Consider the following 24,216-nt stretch of genomic DNA (forward strand, 5'->3'; position numbering starts at 1 on the left):
ACTTTCATTGTTTTAAAATTTTGCATCAAATCAGTGGCTGAAAATAGTCCCCCACATTTCCCGGTTCACCCGAGTCTGAAAAACACTTTCTAAAAACTACATTGCCCACCTTTACATGTGTGGGAAAATCCCTGTGTTGAGTTTTCAAGATTTCTTTTTTTTTAATTAATTAATCTTTTTTTTTTTTTTTTAAAAGGCCCACATATCAAATTTATAAAATAGATTATTAAAGTCATGGTAACACTTTAAATAGCTGCACGCTATGAAGCGTTAGTTAAGTATGAGTAAACACTTAATTCATCACTTATAAAGCATTCCACGCTTTATAAATAATAGATTCACCATTTGTAAATGAAGTATTATATAATGCCTCATATAGCGTGCAGTTATCACATTTATAACATTAAAAACCTTTATAACTGCATAACTGCACGCAAATGGCGAATCCATCATGTATAAAAATGCTTCATAAATGACGAATTAAGTGTTTACTCATACTTAACTTAATGCTTCATAGAGTGCAGTTATTATAAAGTGTGACTCAATAACTAATTATAAATATTGAATGTTATTGAGCCCTGATTTGAGGATCACATGGGTCCATCTTCAGCATCATTCTTTCTCCTCGGCCCTGTCGTGGTGGCTTCATGTTGAGCCGCCCCCCCCCCCCCCCCATGCACAGTGCACATTACCAGACAGTAATTTCTTTCTCAGTATGTCCGTTTGTATGCTAAATATGTATATGTACTTTTAGTGCTTTTAAACCATGTCTTGCAGGTGATGCAGACCTGCACGACCAAACCAACGCAACATGGCTGTTGGTTGTGGAACGACATGCGACACGGTTTTCAGCCAGAGTGCAACAATATTTGATGTGCCATGAAAAGGTTTAGGCAAGTGTTTCATCACAATGGTGAATGATAGAAGTTGTATATGATGCTGTATTTCATCACAAACTGGCAGACTGTGAAATGGGACCTTTCTGATTTCACATCCTGGGCCTTTCAAGACGGAATATGAAATGAAGGATAAAAAAATATACAAAAAAAAAAACACGTCTACATTTGACATTACATTCAGCAGTTTCAGATTGCTCTCAATGCTGGTAAAAGACAAGAATACAAACGGCTCTACAATAAACCCAACTTTACATCTAATAAGATCTGCAGTCGCCAGCTGGCCGTTACCTCTGTCATAACTATGCATTGATGCCATAATAAAGGTTTAAAAGCAGAAGAGTTTTGCATGTGGTCCGCTGTAGCTTCTGAGATCTGTGGCGCTTCATCTTCACATCCTGTGATCCTGACGTCCGACTGAGAAGCACAGTTCTCTGGGTTAAGAATCGGAACCTGGGAAAATATTGGCAGTGTTTCAGTCCATGGACGCAAGAACAACTAGTGCTTTGGTACGCGCCAATGTCGTCAAATCTCATTTTGAGTCACCTAGAGTCAGATCGGACCAATCTGCACTTGTCTGATGGCCAGCGATCGTGCCTCTGACCCTGGACAGCATCGAGAACACATGAAATCTCGTGAGGATTCTGTGCTCATACAGTGAATATCCAGGTGAGATAATCCCAGTCTCAGGTCAGTTCACAGTAGACTGTGAAGAATTCTTCGTCTCTGAGCGAACTCAAAGGTCCCGCCCCCCCCCACACACACACACATCAGCTGATGATGTCCGAGCTCTATCAAGACATTCTCAAAGTGGTCCGAGAGAGTCCTGGGACTCCTGCTCGTTGGCCAGTATCGTCCGCCCGTTGTCGCTGTAGCTGCGATTTGGCAGGAACGACAATCTGAAAGAAGAGACAGAGAGTTCTTGAGTCAACGTTACACTACGTCACCCGTCCCGGCTCGCGAGTACTGGAATTACTGTACATACAAATTAGTTACGCGTGCTATACCAATTACAGTGCATTCCTTTTTGTCTGAGGCTTTCCTGCTTAATTCATAACCTCTCTGATACCAATGAATCCATCATCACAAGGAGTGGCACAATAAGAATGAAATAATAAAATAAAAAAAGGAAAATACAACAAAAAAAATGTCTGTTTGGAATCATCAAATGCAAACGGTGTGATTGGTATTGTAAGAAAAGGTTAGGGGGAAGGGTTAAGGTCAAGGCGGAGTTGTCTCATAACTCATAAGCGGGTAGAAATAAGCAAGGTTTCTGCAGTGGAGTCAGTGGGAATAGAAGAGGAAGGAGGCAGAGGAAATGAGCACAGAGCAACTGGCAGCGACTGTCGACATTCTTCTCAAAGCTGGCAGGAAAGTTCTCCGCCAAGAGGGAGGAAGAGGAGGGAGACAGGGAAAAAAGAGTTTAGTTTACAAATGACATTTAAATGAATCCAAAAAAACAAATACTTAGCAAAAAGGACAAATATGTTGTGGTTCCGTGTGTTTTGTACATTTGCATTGGTCTGTTGACTGAGTTCAAGAAAACAGCAGCGTAGTGTATTAATGTTTAAAGTCTGAATGGATGATTGTCCATGATGCTGTGGTGGTTTCACAGCCTTGATGTTTTTTTGTTCTTTGTAAGTACAGTAAATGCACAGATACTATATATTGTCACAGAATTCTACATTTATTATCCTGAAAATGTGTCAAAATTAATAAATTGATTTAATAGTCGTGAAATGTACATATAGGTAAATACGGTGGTTTAAATTCTTTAGGAAAGGAAACTTGAATTCAATTTCTAACTGACACTCAATCCCAGTACGAATGGAAACCCTTAACTAGCCTAAAGTGGCCAAAAGTCCTTTACTGTGGGGGACTTCAGTCACCTGTCCCTCTGTGTGAAGACTGTGTGACCTCATGAGCATGGGAATTCTGGGAAACGCACACGCACACGCACACACACACACACACACACACACACACACACACACACACACACACACACACACACACACACACACACACACACACACACACACACACACACACCAACAAGCAAACATACACCTGAACGGAAGTCCGGGTGGCTTCCTTCTGGTAAGTCCAAGTGAATAACTAGCTGTTATCAGACCATTCACTCCAGTGACACACACACACGCACACACACACATACACACACACACACACACACACACACTCACACTAATGCACACACTCGGCCCCATGTGGAGGCTTGTCCAGGGTGAGAAGGGCGAGAGGGGTGGGGGGTATAAACACAAGATGTTCTGTAACTTTTACTCCTCTGTTTTCTGACAGCGAGCGTGTTTACAGCCTAAACACGCTCTTGTCTGTCTCTCCGTCACACGGTCGTGGGCCCTGAGACCGCCAACAGACACCAGGAGAAAGATCGGCATGAGATACCGAGGAGGAAAATCTGGGAGGCAGGCATCCGGATTACAAATGATCATGAAATTAGAGTCTGAGGTCAAAAAGCGCCCTGCCCACAAAAATGACTAATTGCATTGGCAAATATGTTGAGGAGGAAACGTAACCGCAGCAGCATGTTGTTCCAGTGGAGGAAGTGTTGCTCGGGCCGGAGAGACAGCTGTAATAAGAACAAGACGGAGTCATCAGAAACCGTGGGGAGCGTCCTGCATCCCTGGCGTGGTTTGGATTCGGAAACTCAAGATCAGAAAGGTCAGATTCTGTGGTGAGAAGGTCAACACGATGCAAGATCCAAGTTGGGAATTAACTTAAGTTGACTTTGAATACTGAACCAAGACCACAATCTGCCCTCGACCTTTACTGAGTTGTCGGGAGTGAATCGTGGAGGGGAAACGAGTGGCTGACACTAAATACGAACATTTTACAGATCAAAAATATGTCTTTCTTGTCTTCATAAACAAAGGCACCCATTCTAATTGTTGTATATTCGTTGTATATGAATGCCATTTTAGGAGGAGTTTTAAGGAGGGTTGAAAACTCACATTGTTGAAGTAACTCTCCAAAGGAATATAGATAAATATTTATTTGGAGACTTTATATTCATTTTTTTTTAATCAAGTAACATGAACCTGGATAGGTGCATGTCCTGGTTTTCAGAAACACAATTAATGATCTATTTATTGCGTTATTTAACAAAGAGAAAGCACATCAACAATCATAATTGTAAATGGACCTAAAGGCTGTTACGTAGGGACCATACAAATTAGTACTGAATTTGCTTTTGCCGAGCAATAATAAGTATCCTATTATAAGTATCCTTTCGTGGTGTAATGCAGATACTCTTTGTCTCTACTTCCCCAAAAATATCTGGATCGGATTACATCAGAAGTTGTTAGAAATTGTATAGTTTTGCACTCAATAGTCATTCATACTTCTCATTCACACATCTATAAGTTTAGCTGCCAACAGAATCCTCTCATAGCGTAAGCTTAACTTCCGCTCATCAGTTCATCTGAAATCGTGCAGTTCCTGTTTACACTGTGACAACAATCACCTCCTGTTTATGGAGCAAAGAAATCTGAATCTGGCAATGATCCGCCAAGATCTTAAGTTGAAAGGACGTTTATCTGGAGGCACCGCGGCAAAGAGTGAATTCAAGTCAACAAGCGTCTGCCAGGCCCAGCTGTCCCTACTGCCTTGAGGAAAATTGGAAGTTTATTGAGTTTATTTTAATCAAATTGTGAGCATGCAGAAATCCTCAAATAGACCCTCTTTTTTTTCTTCATTTAATGAGGCATAACAAAACCCCGCTTATCCCGGAGATCTGACCCTGCGCGATACTATGTGAGGACTAAATGTAGGGATGAAGATCAAAGCCACGTTAACTCCGTCATAAACAAATTCATGCTTCCAATTAGCATCATTAAAGTAATGCTTTCCTCAACATCTGGGGGGCATTTTGGCTGCAATTTCATCCTCCAGCTTCAGATTGACTCACATTTATATTCACGTGTACAGTTTGACCGAAACACTAATATTCGGCTCGTCGAGCAAAGCTAGAAAATTAATTCACATTCGGTTGAGACGAGTGAGACGCAGGTCACTTTGCGGACTTACTGATATGGTATTGTTCATAAGCAAAACACAAACATGTGATCCTTAAATCTCATCCGTATGGCTTGAAGCAGATGTTTTGACTATACGTATTTTAAATGATATATACATGTTTCATCTATAGGGTAAAAAAAGATTTCAGCTGCCCCTAACGGATCATCCCCAGAGTCAAGGGTGGAAAGAGAGTATTGGAATTTTCCCACATGTTAAATCAAATCATGTAACTTCCCTCTGTCCAGAGATCCAGTGGTCAACTCCCACCAGAGCTTCCCTCTCATGTGTCTCCTCCAATCTGTCTCACTGTCCGATTTGGAGAAAAGGGAAAACGTAAGAAATGATTTATCTTGCAATACATGTGCACTTTGGTAATCTTGCATCATTTTCTTCAATTTGATGGCAGTGAAATGTTTTGTGAGGTTGTGTCAGCGGTCAATTATGATAAAAAAAAAAATAGAAACTAACGTCTCTCGTGGGAATCTTACATATGTTTGTGTTTTCTCTTCTGACACGATACGCAGCAGTGGCGAGGAAAGCAGAGCTGTTTCTAACCATTGTTTGTGTTAGATTTTCACGACATGAAACTGCATTTTTGTCACTATTTATAGTCTGCGAGTAATCTATTTACATCCAGTAATAACCTCTTCATATATCAGTTTTCATTGTGGTGCTCCACCACTGGATTTAAATTGCTTTAACAGGATATGATGCAGCTCTTGTCAAAGCTGATTTAAAGGGCCGGTTTGTAGGATTTAGGGGGATATTTGGGAGATGTGGAATATGATATTAATAAGAATGTTTTCATTAGTGTATAATAAACTAGGAATCCGCCATGGTTCTACTGTTGCCCAGAATAGAAAAAACACTGGCTTTAGATAGGGCCATTTGCATTTTTGTGTCAGTCATCTTAGTTCTCCGACAAGAAGTTTCAGTTGGTTGCAATCTACAACCCGACCACTAGATGTCACTAAACCCTGGACCTTACTGCTAATGCAAAGCCATCATTTCATAGGATTCACAACCTTTTAAACCCCTACCTATTTTCCAGGTTTCTGCTCGAAATAACATACCCAAACTAAAAAGGGTGTATCTCTGCAACCACAAAGGCAATTTGAATAATGTTGGTGTTATAATAAAGGCAAACCATGTCTGCTTTTGTTCAGATGTGTAAATATTATTATATGTGTTACTGGTTAAGAGTAAATAAAGATGAAAGACAGCAAAAGTTGAATTTCTAGGTTCACCTAGAAAAGAAAAGCACTTTCAGGATGATTATCTCTTGGAAGGATGCAGAGCAAAGGTCAACAACCACAGAGGTCATAGCAACATATGGGACCAGTCTCTCTGCAAAGTTTGACTTTGACAAAATAAATCCTAACAACGTTAGAGAAGTTTTAGTACAGATTAATTAGGCGAAAAGGGCATTTGGGCAATTTGAATTTTCTCATGTACCAAACCATATATTTCACTTGTATATTACTTATAGTGTTCAATACATCCACTTTTTTTTTTTTTAAAGCCAAAGATAAGCAACATTTGTGACTAAAGCGCTAAAGCGATTCATGTTGCCGTGTTCTTTGGCTCATATCTCGGTGATACTTTGGTACAGAAGGATTTTCTGAAGATGTTTATTTATTTATTTTATTTATTTATTCATTTATTTTGCAGGGACAATGCACACCAATCAACAGTTGGACTGTAAGTGAGCCAGAGTTAGCCAGAGAGGCTAATTTCCATCTGCTGTCCCTGGCCAGATGTTTTTAAGGCAGCCTAAAATAACAAAATCTCAAAATAAAAATGGAAATAAAATTCATAGACAAACTGACACAACATAGAAACAAAACCAATACACAGCAAAAAGAAAGGGTACAGCAATAGACCAGAGACATAACGGGCTGCAGCATTAATCAGGCAGAACAAACCCAGCTACAATACAACATACACATAAAAAAACAAATGCACATATAGCCGAAACAAGCATCAGGACAGACAGCACATCAATGACTGCACACCTGATTGGCAACAAGCCATTCCTTCAGGTTATGCTTGAACGTGTTGTACGTGTTGTGTGCACGTATGTGTGGTGGCAGAGCATTCCACGAGTGACCTGCCTTCACTGAGAATGTAGACTTGCTAAACAAGTTTAGAATCTGTGTTAAGTCCTCTTGCTCTTTGCTATCTGGCTTTTTCTGATAGATGGATAGATAGATAGATATATACTTTATTAATCCCCAAGGGGAAATTTGTTATGGTAGCGCCCAACACTTTACAGACACCAAATGGAATAGACTAAATAAACTAAACACACAAAATAAAATAAAATATAAGAACAGGGATGACAGATATATTTAATGAGCTACGGGTTGCTAGTTCCGAAAACGTGCTGAGTGGGCTGACTCCTGATGATTACGATATTTTTAGTTGTGTGGAAATGGCTTACTTGTAGCCCAAGTTCTCTTGTTTAATTTGATGTATAACATCAATATATTTGCTCATGTTTATTGTAAGGTTTTACACAGTCTAACTATAATGTGTAAATCGTGGGGTTTAAAAGGCATTGAACTGGCTCTCATTGTGAAGCAGCCACACTAAACGCAATGTTTTGTATTAGTCACTAAGCTTTAACTTTAGCATTAACCACAACTGTTCTTTAAAAATGTGTTCACATAACAAGACATGGTCACTTTCATTTAAAGGTAATATCGCAGGCAGTGATGCAGTGAGGTTTGACAAGAAACAAGAAGAAAACAGTCTGGATCCCCACAAATCTCGTCTACTATCAACGCCATCCAATTACTTTTAAATACTATTAAAGACCATTTATTACAAGTGCTTCAATCCACAAACTCACGATCAGTCTCTGGAAACATGCCCGAGTTCCTGAGAGGCAGCTATCAGGAAAAAAAGGCCAAGTTTAAAAACGGTCATGTATTCAACGTACTGTTCCTTACTGCATCTGGCGCCTTCGTGCTGCCAGATTTGCTGTTATCCGTCAGTTGGTTTGATACTTGGCAAAAATCCACAAAAACAAAACACACATCAAGGAGCTCCATGCTGATGGAAAATATCGTGAGAAAGGAGGACATTTTGATCCCTTGAACTGATTTTTACGGGGATTTCTATTTCTTTTGGGACACAAACTGACATCAGGCATTTCAGATGAGGTTTCTGAAATATGTATTGCTTTAGTCTTTTGTGTTCCTCTCCTGCTTGTGTCTGATGTTTAACAAGCACATAATATTTAGCTTCTCTTTAATTTTTTTATTAAAAAAACGCTGCCAGTACCTGTCGTTGTTTAGGATTCAACACTAGCATGTTCATGCCAAGAAACAACACGTGTGTACAATCGACTTGATCAATCTTTCCCTATAAGCCCGTCACGCTCCATGCGCCCTTTTTTTTGTACATGTTGTACATTTCTGCAACGCTGTCCTGTCATGTGATCCGTACCCCGTGACCTTAAGACCGATCGACACGAGATACAAGAAAGGTTTGTGTTCCTTTAATTTAGCGCCAATATCGTTCAGGGACATTAAGTAATCGGATTTCCATCTTATCTCCTCGCTTTGGGGGCTGAAGTAGCGAGGACTCAGCGCTGATGGAAAAGCGAGATAAGGTGTGTTTTCCCACAGAATCCCTCAGGATATTACTAGAGGAGCTAGTTTTGCTCTTTCTCAGCAAACTACTCATTTCCACCTATTTCACATGTTTTAATTACAAACTGAGAACATTCGCTAAAGCATGAAGGCCTGTTGGACTTTGAAAACTTTAGTCACACACGGTATCACTGACAACTTTGGCCTTTTACACACACTGAAACAGTTGTGTCCACACACACATACATACATAAATAAATACATAGAACAGACTGAAGCATTGCTTAGGCAGCTCCATCACTCGAGGGAAATTCATCGGCTAATTGGCGGCGCGAATCCACCAAGACAAACTGGAATCTGGGCCAGTAAAGACTTCATTGTTTCCAGTACAGCAAATATGTTGGACGGGTCAGCTGGGAGTCGAGATTTAAAAGGTTGAAGCACCTGAACTGTGTTGACACACCGGCCTCAAAACAAAGCCGGAAGGAAGCAGAACCAGTCAGCTCTGATATATGAGCTCTTCCCGCGTTACTGGAGAGGACATGTTAGATAGTGGACACTCGGCCTTATTAATTATACATCACAGGCTTTTCGAGACCCAGATTTCTTATTTTTTCTAACTTATTCTTTCTGCACACTTCTATAAACAATGTCACTTCCTCCCTGAAAGGAGTTTTTCTCCCTGTGGTAAATGCGCTCTCATCGTTTCAGTGACGCTTAAGTTCCAAAACCTCGAGTCACTCTTCTTCCAAACGGAATGAAAACATGGAGCGACACAACAGACCATCGCCAAGGCGTAGGTTTGCTCTCAGCATCGGTAGGGGATTTCGGATCAGGCTGGTATGGTTCACTCCTCGTGTCCAGGACTCTGCTACACTCACTTCATGACGGTCGCTGTCACTCAAACTGACTGTTCCCTAAAGAGCAAAGAGAACTTAGGTCTGCGCATGCATGTTTTAACGTAATAATAATTCGCTTAAAACAGGTAGACAATGGTTACACTGTCAGCCATGATAATACACCTCAACACAGAATCACTGTAAGACCTCACCTGAAGCCCTGGTGGTCCAGCTGCTGCTTCCTCAATTTGCTCTACATCTGCAATGAGTTTTTGAGTGTCCTGAATGCATCTCAAAATGATGCAGGTTTGCACTGTGTGGGTAGTTAGCCTTTTAGCTAACGTTAACTAACAACGACCCTCTGGGTGGTGAACAAACTTCGGATATCTCTTTTCTTTTTTGGTGGCATCTTCCTATCTACAAAGCACAACAGGGTCAACAATATCAATGGTGAGATCAAACAAAATACTAATATGAGGCTTTATTATTTCCTGGTGTATTTAGTAGCTTAACCTATCAGACTCCGGCCAGCTCTCTTTCTGCAAGTTACTCTTCAGCCAATTAAATGACAGCATCTTGTCTCGCAGGCTCGAGGGCGCTTTGGAAAACGTGGAAATGTAGTTTTCACTCTTCTGGGCGACGAACATAATATAGATAATAATACGAATGAGTTTGCAAATATATTGTGCGAAATTATTTTTTTAGAACAGGCAATTCAAATTAACAGAATATTGGTGGGGACAATTGTGTCTTTCCCAAAAATTTTGGTCGTATCTAGTCCCTATGGACCATATGCACCATCGGCTCATAAATAGACAGCATACTAGATTAGATTATATCAGATTTTATTTTATTCATCCCCAGGGGGAAAACAAATCCCAAAACTCTGGAAAGGTCCGAGCATTCACACAGTACACAAACCCCCAAAGAAACAAAAAATCATTCCTCTTCTAACATCAAAGCCTGCTCTGGGAAACTTGAGACGAGTGTCTTTGCTTCTCAGAAAATGCCAATCACTGTCCATGCATAAGTTGAATTCTGAACTCCAGGATCGCTACACTGACTGAAAGGACCACAGACGGCACACTGGTGTCCTGCAGCCCCTTCATGAGCATCATCTGGGTTTCTAGGACAGAAAATCCTCTGCGTTTCATGTTTCTGCTATTTTGCTGCGGATGATGAAGTGGCAGCCATTCTGGACGTAGACATATTTCCATGCAATGACCCGACACCATCTCCCGACAGATCTTATAAGAATCAACGACACACTCATTTCTATTACCTTGACTTGTAAAGGTATCATCTGAATCTCAGTATCTACAGCTCACGATATACTTTGTAGGGTTATGCAGCTCATCGGAATGAGATCAGTCTATTTGTTAAGTGTGGTTCTTCCATATACTGATGCAAGGTTTATCCCATATCGCACAGCTCCGGTGCTGTCTCTGTGTGTCTGTGCAGACTCTCGTCATATAGCAAGCACCGGCTTTAAAGAAAACAAAGAAAATCCCTCCCGTTCATCAAACAGAGCTGGTTTTTTGTTGAAGACAAATGCACCTGGACCTGATCTCCCCCACATCCCACTGAAGTTAAACCACCTCACTTCCTGCTCAGAGATGGACCTGATAGTGAGAGGCTGCTTCTATTTTAGACACTGTATGTCTGCGTGTTTGCACAAGTGTGTGCACATGTTTTGACAATATGATCTTTCAGTTGGGTGAAATGTTGTGGAGTCATTAAACCTGACTGGTGACTTGTTTTGGATGAACTTCTCAAAGCTTGACCTTGTTTTTTGTTTTTTTTCACCATCAACTGCAAGCTGTATAAACAGTATGCCATCACGTGAACTATTTTCCAACGTTTTTAAAGAGGAAATCGACTTGATTTGCACCGTTCTTTATGTGTTAGTCAGAATAAATGTGGCTGTGCTGCTGTGGTAAGCTAAATGTGACGCATTGAGCTACTGCTGTTACTCCCTGTATTTGGATGTGAAGACAGTGGAAGGCCGTTACCGTCACACCAACCATCACATCAATTTAGTTTTTATTTTACACACAAATTTTTGGTCATATTTCATGGAGTATGTCCATAAGAAATCCAATCGCTATGTCTACCTGTACCCAAGGTTGAAGGTGTTTTTTATTTAATAGAACCGAATTAAAATCAAATAAAGTTTTATCAGGCTGCACCAGAAATGTTGGACCGAGCTCTAAGGACTGTAGAACTACTGGCCCGTCCGCACTGTGTACCGCAGACAAACAAACATGCAACTTTCTGTCAATCAAACACACACACGCAATCTCACTCGCACACACACAGCCTTGTCACTAACTCCATGCTCTCTGCAGACGTGTTGCCTGCCACTAACTTCTGATGGAATCCAAAATCTAACCAAATTTCTGCAGGTCAATGTCAAACATCCATTTTAGGTGCCAACATTATGGTGACAGAGATGATAAGGTTTCTCACATTTTAAGCATACAAATAAGCACAGAACAGTAGATGGACACAATTGGAGAAGAAGGTTAACATGTATTTTTTTATGCCCAAGATGTGTGATTTCCTTTGGTTTTAGTATTTTTTTCTTGGAGCATCTACTTCAGAAAGAAATGTCCGGATGCTGCAGCCACATCATACACCGGGGAAAAGAGCAGACTGGGCTTTGAGGGGAGTGTTTAAGAGACAGGCGCAAAAAGCAACGCGTTTCACACCGAGGGTGAATAAACAGGCAGAACATGTTCTCGTAGAAAGCCAAAAATACAATTGTGAACCTGAGAATGGGAACATGACCCCTCTAACGTAGATATATCAAAGGGACCAGATCTGCACAATCTAAACTTAGCGAGCAGTCCCCTGAGTTTGTGAATACTTTCTCCATCACTAAACAAATTAGGTTTTCTCATGCTTCATGTTGAGTTAATTACCTTAACCTTCTATTCTGGAGAAGAAGACAAAAAGATTCACTGAATGACGACTATCATTAAAACATTTGTTTTGCATTCACGCAAACATGTTGTTCCCAAAGCCTTATATCTTTGTCATGGTAAAGGCAGTCTAACCCATGAGTTTAAAAAAAACTGTTCATCATTTTCTCCTACCTGCTTGCTGTTGCTAGGAAACAAATAGTCGAAATAAAAAAAGACACTCAAGGTTATCACAAAAAAACTTAAATGTCTGGTTCAACGGAGGGCTTACAGCACACAGGAAATCGCAGAAAGGCAATAGATGAAGAAAGTAAATAAGAAGTGCTCTTTCTCTCTTCAGTGGCTCCACCTGAAGCTCGGCGACCGGCGGCAGATGGCCGAGGCTGAACTCATCACTATGTATACGTGTGACTTGTGTAAAAAAGAAAGGAAATCGGGCTGTCGCGAAAATACAAACAATCCCATTTTAATAAATGTTGAGAGAGTAATGAAGTAAGGATGTCACATGCTCATCAGACTCATGAGGCGACCCAGCTGCAGTCCGACTACACCGAGACCTTTATGCTTTTATCACTTCCTGTTTAGGCCCCTGTCAGCCTCATGGCAATAAGATGCAGCTTTTATCAAAATCAATACAGAAAGTTAACATGAGATGCGCCAGGTCATCAAAAATAGGCAAACAATATATATATATATATATATATATATATATATATATATATATTTTTTTTTTTAAGCAATTCAAGAAGTCGAGCATCAAGTTCAAATGGGCGCATTCCTAAAAAAACGTTCGTAACTGAGCTGAATTATATCTCCATTGCTTCTCTTCGAGGGATTTTGCTCTGCGGAGTTCAACGTGAAAACACACGATAAGAACAGTGAAAACAAAGGAACATAACAAATCCAAAGAATGCCTGCACCTCTTCCCCAAATTTAATATCAGCTCTGCTGCACAATACGCACGCCAACTGCCGGTGTTTATGACAGATTTAAACTGAGCCGCCGTGCCGTCCGTGTCAGACACAAGGCCATTGTTGTGCTCTCTTTTGAGCAGACGGAGAAATGTAAAGTATGTGATTCACCTGAAGCTAAAACAAAGGCAGCAGGTAAAGGCCAGAGACTTTACAACAACACGGAAAGTTGACCATATACTTTATGATATCATATGGCCAAACTGTTTCCCCACATATACACACAGCTGTCCGAGCCCGAGGTTCTCAACACATAAAAGCAACACAATACCAGGAAAGAACATGGGATTCACTCCAACTGCAGGAAATAACCCTAAAACACAAGGAATTCTGGGTAGCAGAAGATGAATTCAACATGTGGATTAGCAGTGATTTTCAGATTTCTTGCAACGCATTCGTTCGTCTAACCTGGCAGGACGGAAATCTCCTGCTTGTGAGTCATGTGACCATTGCTAACAAGTTCTAGTCGGCTAAAAATGAGGCCGTCGGCACCCAAAAGGAAGCAAACGCAACAAAAAGCAACAAAACTGACATTCCCAGAATCATTTGGACTTTTCGCAGGTGTAATCACACCCTTACTCGTCATCATGCAGTAGTTTTTCCCCCTCATGTTGTCGATGTTGACATCGGACCTGAAAAAAGATGTATGGCACATCAGCGTCTGTAAAGACAACTCTGAGGGGCGGAGAGCGCAATAGCGTGAGTCCCCAGAAGCCCCTTCAGAAGCCTGGCAGGAGATCTGATGCAGAGTTCAATCACAATGTCTCAATGTCCCGAAAAGGAAGTTCGGATTTCTGCTGCCCCGAAGTAGCCAAACACACTTCTATGATAGGTCGAATAAGCCTGGTTCTTTTTACCATGGACATTGACTTCCTTGTAGGAAAGCCCACTAACATTAACAATGACATTGTCTTTATAACCGCATCCTAAAACTTAAGCAGCATTCATTTCCTCATTTACACCTGTGAGTTTCCTCCTCAACAAGTCCTCCATGACAAAAGGCCTTTTGTCCTGTTCTATGCAACACAGTTATCTGACACCGGCACAGACAGATAGCAGCTGATTTGTGATTCCTATTCTACTGACGTTCTGTATTTACATGGGTCACATATAAGAAGGCTCACTAAATGTGAAGCTGAGTCTGAAGTAACACCCAGAAGGTCTTCTGTGACCAAAACCATTTTAAAGAAAGAAAAAACAAAGCGAGTCTTTTGTCCCTCACAGAAAAGCAGACAAATTGAGATTCAAAGAGCTGATTTGACCAGGTGGGTTCATTCTACTGTCCCATTTGTCACCAAGGAAACCACGTTTCTGTTACAGGGGAGAGCAAAGCCAAGAGACTGAGGGAGAGATGAGTTTAATTTAGAATCACAGATGAGTTTAGAGCATCCAGACATCTGACATTGAGGAAGAAGAGAAACGACAGCAGCTGATGCAAACGGGACACCAACAACTTATATTTTATGCTTGTTTTTTAAAATATCATTTAGATGTGAGTTTCCCACATGTTACTCTTTCACTTTCTTTCCTATTTTCTTGCATCCAATTGTTGTCGTATCAAATATGATGACGAACAGTAATTCCTTTATTTAGAGCAAGAGATGAGAGGCAGGGATGGGGAAAAAAAAAGAAAACAAAGATCCAAGTCTTCTGGGCAAGTAAAAAAGAGGGAGAAAAGTGAGAGTTAGAGAGTCACAGCTGAGGGATTTAGGGTCTCATTCAAACAATAATAAATCATGTAAGCCTTATAATAAATCACAGACCAGAGTGTTTGCACAACAAGCTCAAACCATCGCCTGTACAATCAAGAGGAGTTCTAAAAAACAAGCTTTGTTTGACATTGCATGGCTTTGGCATTCTGGGAAAAAGCACTATTGAACCCTTCTACTGATGTGAAGGATGAACCATGTGAGAGCAACAGGTGATCGTCCATTCATTAACAAATCAACGCAGTCCCGGAGGATGAAACCATGCGTCCTCAATCGAGGTTTGGAATAGACGGATCTATTTTGGGACTCTATCTTCCAAAGATGAGAAGAAGCAGCTTATTCTTTCGATTTGGATTCTCTTCCCTCCAACGTCCTACCAGAGCTGGACCCTTAAGACTCGGGATGGCTTGAAACAAAATGAATAAATGAAAGCTTAAATATCCTACCTGGATCCATAATGCTACTTGCTAGTCTCTTTTTTCTTACACCCCCTGCCTGGTAAATACCAACATCATCAAAACTCCACATCTCCAGTTTATACAAGGCAGGCTTGTTCATCACTCGGGTTCAATTCTCGGACTTGACAAAACTCCTGCAGACCCACAGAAGACTTTCTAAGTTGTGCTTGTAAATTGACCATGTGTGTGTAAAAATCCGTGGACTGCCCGTTTAATATAAACGAACAATCGGTTATGTTGTGTGTCATACCTTTCAGCTTTCATTAATTTAATGAGTTATTATTATAGCGTGTATTATCTTACATTGCATTTTTGCTCCCATTGCTCATTTGTCTTCCTGCCTGCTTGCTGCATATAACTTCCATATATGGAGCTGAATGCTTTAGCTTATTCTAATATTCAAAATATGACAAGATTCAGGATCGGAAAACAGCCTTGATTGAGCCCGGCGGCAGGGCCTTGAACCAAGTCGTCATGCTCCGGGGAGATTACACACTCTGCTGTTTTGAAACAGCTGCGCTTTGCTTTGGCATTAACGGGCAGATAGTGGAAGCACGTAACAATCACACTGATTGTACGAGACAACGGTGCGTTTGTGGAAGCCAACGAGACGTGAGCTCTGCATGCAGCGTCGAAGGTGAACTCGGGACGGATCGCACTAAAGTTGATTAACTGCAACAGGAAGGGTTGGACATTTTGAGTTGTAGCTTGTTATTTTTCATCACCAGACACTTTCTTTTTTTTACGACAGCCCTTCCTGGCGTCCCTAAAGGTTTCACTACATGCCACATTATTATATAGCAGTGAAAAGTGCATGTATCCAGGTTCGCCTCTCATATAGCGAGGACCAATTTGTTGGTCGCTACTTGGTTATCCGGGGTCTGATTTGTGCACATTGAGACTGTACCAACCCCTCACTTTACACCGTTCACTCCCCTGCTTGTATGTTTTGAGTTGAAGCTCACACATTCAGCCCACTCTGTTTTAGGTATTGATGTCAGCTGCTCTGAAGGAGGTAAGAGGACGGAGAGCGTCACGGAGAAAACTACTGATTAACAGAAGAGAGATGGAGATTAAACTGCTTTCAGAAGATTTGGCGGCCGCATATGAAACCATGATGACCACGAGACATTCAGCATGTTTAACAACCAGAAGCTGCCGAGGAGGAGAGCTCACAGAATTCCTAAAATGTCAGCGTGTAGTAACGAGGAGAGCCCGGTGTTATGAAAGCAGCAAATCCTCCAACAGCTTGTTTGATCTTTCAAAACTATGATGAATAACAAGAGTATACTGGAAGATCATTAAGTTGAGTTCCAATTTATTCTGAGTGAACAAGGACTAAAATATGGTGAAAGGAAAGTGTTCACTATCTTCTGAAGGAACTCGAGGCCCCCGGGGATGATGCAACAATATTTACTCAACAGCGTTAAACTGTTTGAGGTGGTCTCAAAGTCGTTTCTACTTTCTCCACTTGGCAAACGACACAAAGTCTTTGATATGACTCTAAACACAAACAAGTGTCTACTATCCACTGCTGGAGCATCGTGTCGATTGGTGAGTGTTGACAGCGTGTGTTTGTTGACAGGACCACTCAGGAAAACAACAATGCTAATAAGCCAAAATTCACAAACCCTATAATAGTCTTTTTTTTATGAATTAGAAGATGTATGAAGTCAATGTTAACTTAATAATCAAGTTTTACAGCTACAAATTCAAAACGTTGTATTTATTGCCATCTTATAGGACTATACTGCTTAAATTATACTTTAAATATTAAATATAAACTATACTTTAAATATTTCTCCATATTGATTCAAATTGTGTATCCTGTATTGGTCATTACTGCGTATTATCGAGTTGTGTGTTGCTTTCCTTCCCTGTAGGCAGTGACTGTTCATTTCCCTCTGAATCAACATGCAGAGATGTGAAACGTGCTGAATGGCTGAAAATTACCAAAATGACCAAGAAATAAAAGTTCTTCATCTGTGAGCAGACTTCAGTAGAAACTAGAAGACTTTTGTGAAGTGGAGGAACAAATGAAGCTCTAGCATGAGCTCAGTCAGGAAGACGAAGCTCTTGTGTGCTTAAGGCTTGTAGTTTATTTCTCACACATCTGCCCTCCATTCCTCACGCATGCTCACTCATTGTTTACTCGTTGTCCTGCTCGGGGCTGTCAATCATGATACCAGCTGTTCAGATCAGCTGGTCTCCTCTCTCCAATAGCACAATGAATCAATTTCATCGTTAGCCTATCGTCTTGCTGCTGTCTCTTTTTTAATATGATTGTCTCTCTATCTCCAGTAGCTCCCACCTCCTCATCTCCCTCCCGGTCTTCGCAGATCCATCAGCTCCATCAACTCATCGTTCTATCAGCCTCATCAGCACCACCACCAGGTCTGGACTCCACGGGGGCATTCATCCTGCTGCTGCTCAGGGCAGACACCCATCCATCCATCCATCCATCCATCCATTATCACCCGCTTATCCGGGGTCGGGTCGCGGTGGCAGCAGGTTCAGCAGGCCGACACCCCTCGATTACAAATCTCCCTGTAGAGTTATCATCACACATTATCTGTTAATAATAAACCATTATCTTTTCTTTATCTGATTTGTCTCTACTAATTGAAGTGTTTTAAAAAGATAGCAGTCTTTGAAAATGAATGGTGCATCTTTACAAAGTCAAGTCAACTCAAAGTCAGTTTTATTGTCACTTCTTCCATCTGAAAGTAAGTTTCTCTCTCGTCCAACATAAAGTGATTGTAGTAATAATAATAATAATAATAAAAAAGTAATAAAGTGCAAAACAGATAACAACAAAGAACATGTAGACAACATATAAGTTAAGAACTATAAAAGACTATGAAAAACGTTACATCTGTATTATAGCAGCAGTCAGACATGACTGAAGACAAGAAGACATCTGCCTTTTATGGATCTGTGTACAAACTGACAGATTGTTGTCAAGTGTGCACAAAAGCGCATCCACACAGGAATAATAATGAATAAGAAATCAGGGAGACACTTCTGGTAATAAACTGCACGACGGAGAAAACACCCACACGGACCCGTACACCGTCCACGCATAAGCGCCTCAGAGCCCACGGACACAATGACTCGTCAGGATCCCTCCAGTAATTTCAGTTTTCCAGTATCCTGTTGGCTGTAATCTGATCGTCTGAGTCTGTTTTCTGTCCCAGACAGATTTTAAGAGAGGACATCAGATTGGAGTTAAAACTGTCTTTTCCGTTTCCGACACACACCGGCAGAAAGACCAAAAGACGCACACAGAAAACACACATTCGCACAAAAAACACTACGACTGGAGCCGAGGCGTACGCTCAGCAAGCTTCCTCACACACACACACACACACACACACACACACACACACACACGAACATGCACTTGCCAGCACGACGCATTGTATGTGTGTGTTTTTGCACGCGCGCCTTTTAGACTTTTAGAATCTCTCTCTCTCGCACGCCTGCATTGTAATTAATTTGTATACATTAACGTGTCAGCTGCATGTGTGTGTGTGACTGTGTGTTTGTGTGTGTCAGTGCGTATGCCTCTGAATCTCTCCAGCAGTAAAGTACTTGTGTTAAAGTTAAACAGTGTAGACACAAACAGGTCACCTCCTCCATCATCCCCACTTAGAGGGGGGAGAACAAACACAGACGTCAACTCAATCACCACCATTAACGTCAGCAGAAAACCCGCAGTACAATCAAAAGAATGTTGGGCTGTCATTGCGTTAGCATTCATTGTGATCAATTAAAAGATCTGTGAAATAAGACAAATTTGGGAAAATTAAATCCATCCGCCCTGAAGTTCAACAACTCGGATGACTCTAAGCTCAAGAAAAGCTCCACAGCGGTGTGACAAACGACTTGAGATGGCTCATATTATTTAAAGCAACATGGGGTTTACTTTCAGGACGGCAAGCATTTTAATTTAGGTGTCAGTTTTACTCACTGAGGGCTTTACAAAAGCAATAAATACAAAGGCGATGCAGTTTAAAGTCAGTGCTTTGTCCAATTTGGTGCAATTCGTTCACGTGACATGTTAAATATATATATTAAAAACAATGTTAAATAAACAAGCGGTAGTGTTCTGTCCAGAGCTCTGCAGACCGATGCTGCAAAGTTCCCGACTTCTGATCTAAATGCATCTCGGTGCATCTGCTCGGTAAACAGTGACGCCTTCAGCAAAGTGGTGTTGTGAAGCTGAGATACTTGCCATACAAACATCACTTTGCTGCTGGCGTCCATGTTTTCCGAAGCAGATGCGTGGGGACGCATTTAGATCGGAAGCTGCTGACTCAGAATTAACGGCTTCCATCTACAGCGGCTGGATGGAGCTTGACAGAGTTTTGACCAATCCAACTTCTCCATGTCGGAGTGCATGGATTTGAGTCTGATTGTAAAATTGCTACTGCTGCTGGTTTATAACTAAGCTGTTGTTACTGTCTGTGCTGGCTTATTACTCCATCTACCTCCTTATTGTTTTATATGCTTATAAATTCAAATAACAACACAAAATACAGGTTGTGTGTCAGAATCTACGCTAAAACTTTGAGATTATCTTGAAAGCTCATTTTAGATCCCGTTTCCACGATGGGTTACGACAGAAAGAAAAGCATATGACACAGCTCATGAGCTGACCTCATTTCTATAATACGAGCACGCGCCATGCTCCAAAATGAAATGAATCAACTATTAAATTCATTTTACACATGGTGTAAACAGCTCTGGTGAGATGTTCATCTGCAGAGCACCGAAGCTGCTTTGACCATGAACATTTATTACTAGAGAAGGCACAGCCTGTTCACATCTATTATTTACACATTAGGGTATGACACATGGCCTCAATGAGAAATGATGGCTTAATTTAAATAAGATGATGGCTTGCATCCAAGCAGACATCAAATGTAACCTAATCTATGCCACCAATTAGTAACGTATACAGAGTGTCATCTTGTACTGATGAATGTCAGGTCCCTGTTACACCCATAAGACGTCTGCAGTTCAGCAGCAGAATTGGACCAACTGGCCTAACTTCTGCAGCTGAACAAAAGCAGGTTGTGGTGACAAAAACACTGACAAAGGAACAAATAACAGTGCAATCTGTCATTCTCCTTTCGATTCTACAGTGAAGTGCATCAAAGAACATGTGAATACAATAAAAAGACTGACTTTCCAACAGCCTACTGGCACTCAGTCCACAGTTAATGCACACTCGCCTCTCTTTGCAAGAGAAGACAAAAATGTCTTCTTGTTTGATGGACTTTTAACAGCGGGACAACACACACACACACACACGCACACACACACGCGATGCACACTTTCAAATGCCTTTACCGTTTACCTCAGTGCCATCGACGTCCCGTTGACCGACGCGGCCGAGTACGCTCTTTGGGTGTGTCCGTAGGAGCAGCTCCCGTGCCGTGCGTACCGCTCATCCCCACAGCAGAGAATCACCAGAAACGCCCTCCGAAAGGCCCGGTTCAGAAAGGCGTACAGGAAAGGGTTCAACCCTGAATTAATGTAGCCGAGCCACAGCCAGGCTGTCCACAGCTGCCAGGGCACCGAGTAATGGATGAAGGGGTCCACCACGTTGGTGATGAAGAACGGCGCCCAGCATAGACAGAAACAACCCATTATAACCGCCAGCGTCTTTGCCGCCTTGGTCTCAATGCGCATGCGGCTGTTCGCTATGGGAGCCTGCTCTGAGGGCGAGGAGCCCATTGTTGTCCGAAGGCGGTAGTGCTCCGATGGATCCGAGGAGGTGGAGGACCTCACGGTTATGACCGGGGTCGTCCCGGTGACGGGAGCAGAGCCGGCCCGCTGCAGTGTTTCGATCTGCCGCACGTGGGTCATGGCGGTGACGTAGATCCGCTGGTAGGCCAGGACCATGAGGGCCAACGGGACGTAGAAAGCCACTGTAGAGCAGATCAGGGCATACGGCCGGTTGACCAGAAACACACAGCTGGTGTCGTTGGAGCCTCCTGCCAAGGCGCGCCTCTCCTCAATCTGGAGGCGAGACAAAAATAACAAATCCTAATCAAAAACAAGGCATAAACATTTAAAAAGTATCTTTCACACAATCGTCATATTGAGTAATTCTGGTTTCAAAGATAGAGATGAGACACCCGAGTTTCATATCGCCACGCCACCAGAAGTGTGGAGTGTAATCCTGTCTTCGGTGGACACGGAGCAGACACAGTTCACACACCAAGCTGACACGCCGTTTAACTTGTGTCACAACTATCAAATCAGTTCGGGTGGCTTTCTGACAGCTCGAGTGAGAAGAAGATACAATTTCAAACAATTCCTTTTTTGGGTGGAAACAAGAGTGCGATGGACATTTTCAGAATTTTTGAGAGAAAAACAAAGCGACCGAAGACGAAAAAAATGATCAAAACAAACCAATAAAACCTGACCTAAATGTGCAGGCACAAGTCATAACTAGTCCTATGCAATTTTGTCTGTGACATACGACATCCATCCAGCTCTTAAAAACAAAAAAGATTGTTGTTTGGACGCTGGCAGACTGAAAGACTGAGAAAAGAGACGAGTATTTCATTAACTCTGGCTGAATAAATTCATCTATCCTTGTCTGCCTCTGGGAGTCCTGCAGCTCATTTCAAGGCAGCTCAGAAATAACCTCACGCCAAAACATATCCAAAGCAGCAGGAAATGCTTGTTGAAGTGCTGTCTTTGCTCGCAACAAGAGAGCCTCCACAGCGACTGGAATTGTTTTGTGATCACTGCATTAGCGTTTGATAGTTCAAGGGATTGTAAAACGTTATTAGAAACAGAGAATATTAGGCTGGAAAGGTATATACTGCATTTGCCCTCACAGAAAGAACATCTCCCTCTTTAGGCATGTGAGGCCGGGATATGAACTCTTAAGTGTGCTACTTTGTTCAAATATATAGGATATTTTGTTGATGCACGGCTGTTTCTAATAATAATAATAATGTAACCAGCAGTTTCTTTTGAGCTCGCCCCCTTTTTAAATTCCAATCTCAGCTGCCGAGTACTCACAATGTCCTCGATGCCGATGGCGTTCCAGCTTTGCATGATGGGTAGAAAGGAGATGAATATGGGGATGAGCCAGCAGCCACTGAGCATCACTGCCACTCTGACTGGGGTCATCTTGTGTCTGTAGACCAGCGGCTGGCAGCAGATAGCGTAATACCTGGAGTAAGACACACACACACACACATGCTGTCCACCAAAAAGACTATGAATGAGGTTCAAATCCCCCTTGTTCATCTCTCTCTCACACACGCAAACACACAAACCTGTCCAGCGCGATGCAGCAGAGGTGCAGTATGGACGCTGTGGTCAACAGGACGTCGAGGGACGTTCGGACCAGACAGAAGATCTCTCCGTACCGCCACTCGCCGGTGGTCAGCTCGATGGCGGCGAAGGGCATCACCAACAAGGCAACCAGCAAGTCAGCGAACGCCAGCGACACAATGAAGTAGTTAGTCTTCTTCTTTCTGGGAGGACAAGCAGGGAAACAAGAAGAAAATCTGTAGAAGTTGTACTTACTGTATGTTGAGCCATCATGTCTCACACGACTGTCATACGCTTGCAACTCTAACCTTTAAAGGTGCTTCCTTTTGAGATTTTCCAGGAAAGGACCTCTGTAATGTGAGTGCTTTGACATTTGATGGGTTTGTTCCGAAGCATATGTGTCATTCAACACACTGTTTCCCCAGAATGCATTACACCGTACATGCGTGTGTTTCAGTACAAATAGCAAGAAACAAAAGCCCTGGCGTTATCTCCTGGTTTGTGTTGCTTTGTCTCATTAAAGTCACATCTGACTTTAACATCAACTGTTTTCCAAAGTACACACAACATTTGAGGTGAGTTTTGTGGCAGCGGACATGTCGCTGCCTGTATTGTGTGTTGCGGTAACAGGGAGAACCTTGAGGTGTGTGTTTTGTATGGATTCTGCTGGCTGCAGAAAGACTCTTCTCACTGGGGCTTTAAAGCCAGACTGGACCACTATTACTGCTTCCAGTATTTTAAAAAGTGACAACGGGCTCACCTCAGATGTCTGTCCTTGCAGAGTGCCACCATGACCAGCAGGTTGCCAAACACTGTCATGATGATAATAATGGAGAGAAAGATGGTCAGAACAATTGTCTCCAGCGAGCTCAGGAATTCCTGCTGCTGCTGCTGTTGTTCTTGTCCTCTGTCATCCAACAAACTGCAAAAATAAAAAAACTCACATATCAGATTATTTAAAGTAGAATATATTGATAGTATTGATAGTACTGTAGATAGATAAAGATAAATCAAGGTAGAGAATGGGGGGAGAACGAAATGCCAGGGATGTAATACAAAGTAATAATAATGAAATTAAACAGACTTGTTTTTGGAATTTGTAAACTGCTTAATTATAATACATATATATATATATATATATATATATATATATATATATATATATATATATATATTATTAATATTTATTAATTAATTTAGTTTATTTGGAATTCATGACTTACTGTCGAGGTGATGTTGTGGCCATCACTGGTCGTCTGCATTGAGGTCAGCAGAGGATAGTCCTCATCACTCCATGCTCTGGCCCTGTTGACACACGCACACACGCACACACACACACACACACACACACACACACACACACACACACACACACACACACACACACACACACACACACACACACACACACACACACACACACACACACACTTGCTGTGAGTCTGCAATCTAGTAGCCA

General features: G+C 41.8%; 1 protein-coding gene across 1 annotated transcript; it reads right to left on the minus strand.

Annotated features, from left to right (window-relative positions):
* Positions 1-1,701: 1,701 nt before the first annotated feature.
* si:dkey-247m21.3 (5-hydroxytryptamine receptor 4) lies at positions 1,702-24,003 on the minus strand. Its single transcript, XM_034547026.1, has 6 exons — positions 23,981-24,003; positions 23,518-23,679; positions 22,760-22,960; positions 22,500-22,653; positions 20,818-21,482; positions 1,702-1,795 (listed from the first exon to the last, which is right to left on the minus strand). The coding sequence occupies exons 1-6, from the start codon at positions 24,001-24,003 to the stop codon at positions 1,702-1,704; spliced, it is 1,299 nt and encodes a 432-aa protein (XP_034402917.1).
* Between the last annotated feature and the right edge of the window lie 213 nt (positions 24,004-24,216).

The sequence above is a fragment of the Cyclopterus lumpus genome, chromosome 12 (genome assembly GCF_009769545.1).
Source record: "Cyclopterus lumpus isolate fCycLum1 chromosome 12, fCycLum1.pri, whole genome shotgun sequence".
Lineage (NCBI taxonomy): Eukaryota > Metazoa > Chordata > Actinopteri > Perciformes > Cyclopteridae > Cyclopterus > Cyclopterus lumpus.

What these genes read in the sequence shown, in the direction of transcription:
- si:dkey-247m21.3 (XM_034547026.1), bottom strand. Translation starts at nt 24,003, where the DNA reads ATGGCCACAACATCACCTCGACA. An exon ending in GCCACAACATCACCTCGACA is followed by an intron (nt 23,680 to 23,980) that starts GTAAGTCATGAA and finishes TTATTTTTGCAG; the next exon opens with TTTGTTGGATGACAGAGGAC. An exon ending in CCATCGGCATCGAGGACATT is followed by an intron (nt 21,483 to 22,499) that starts GTGAGTACTCGG and finishes TCTCGCCTCCAG; the next exon opens with ATTGAGGAGAGGCGCGCCTT.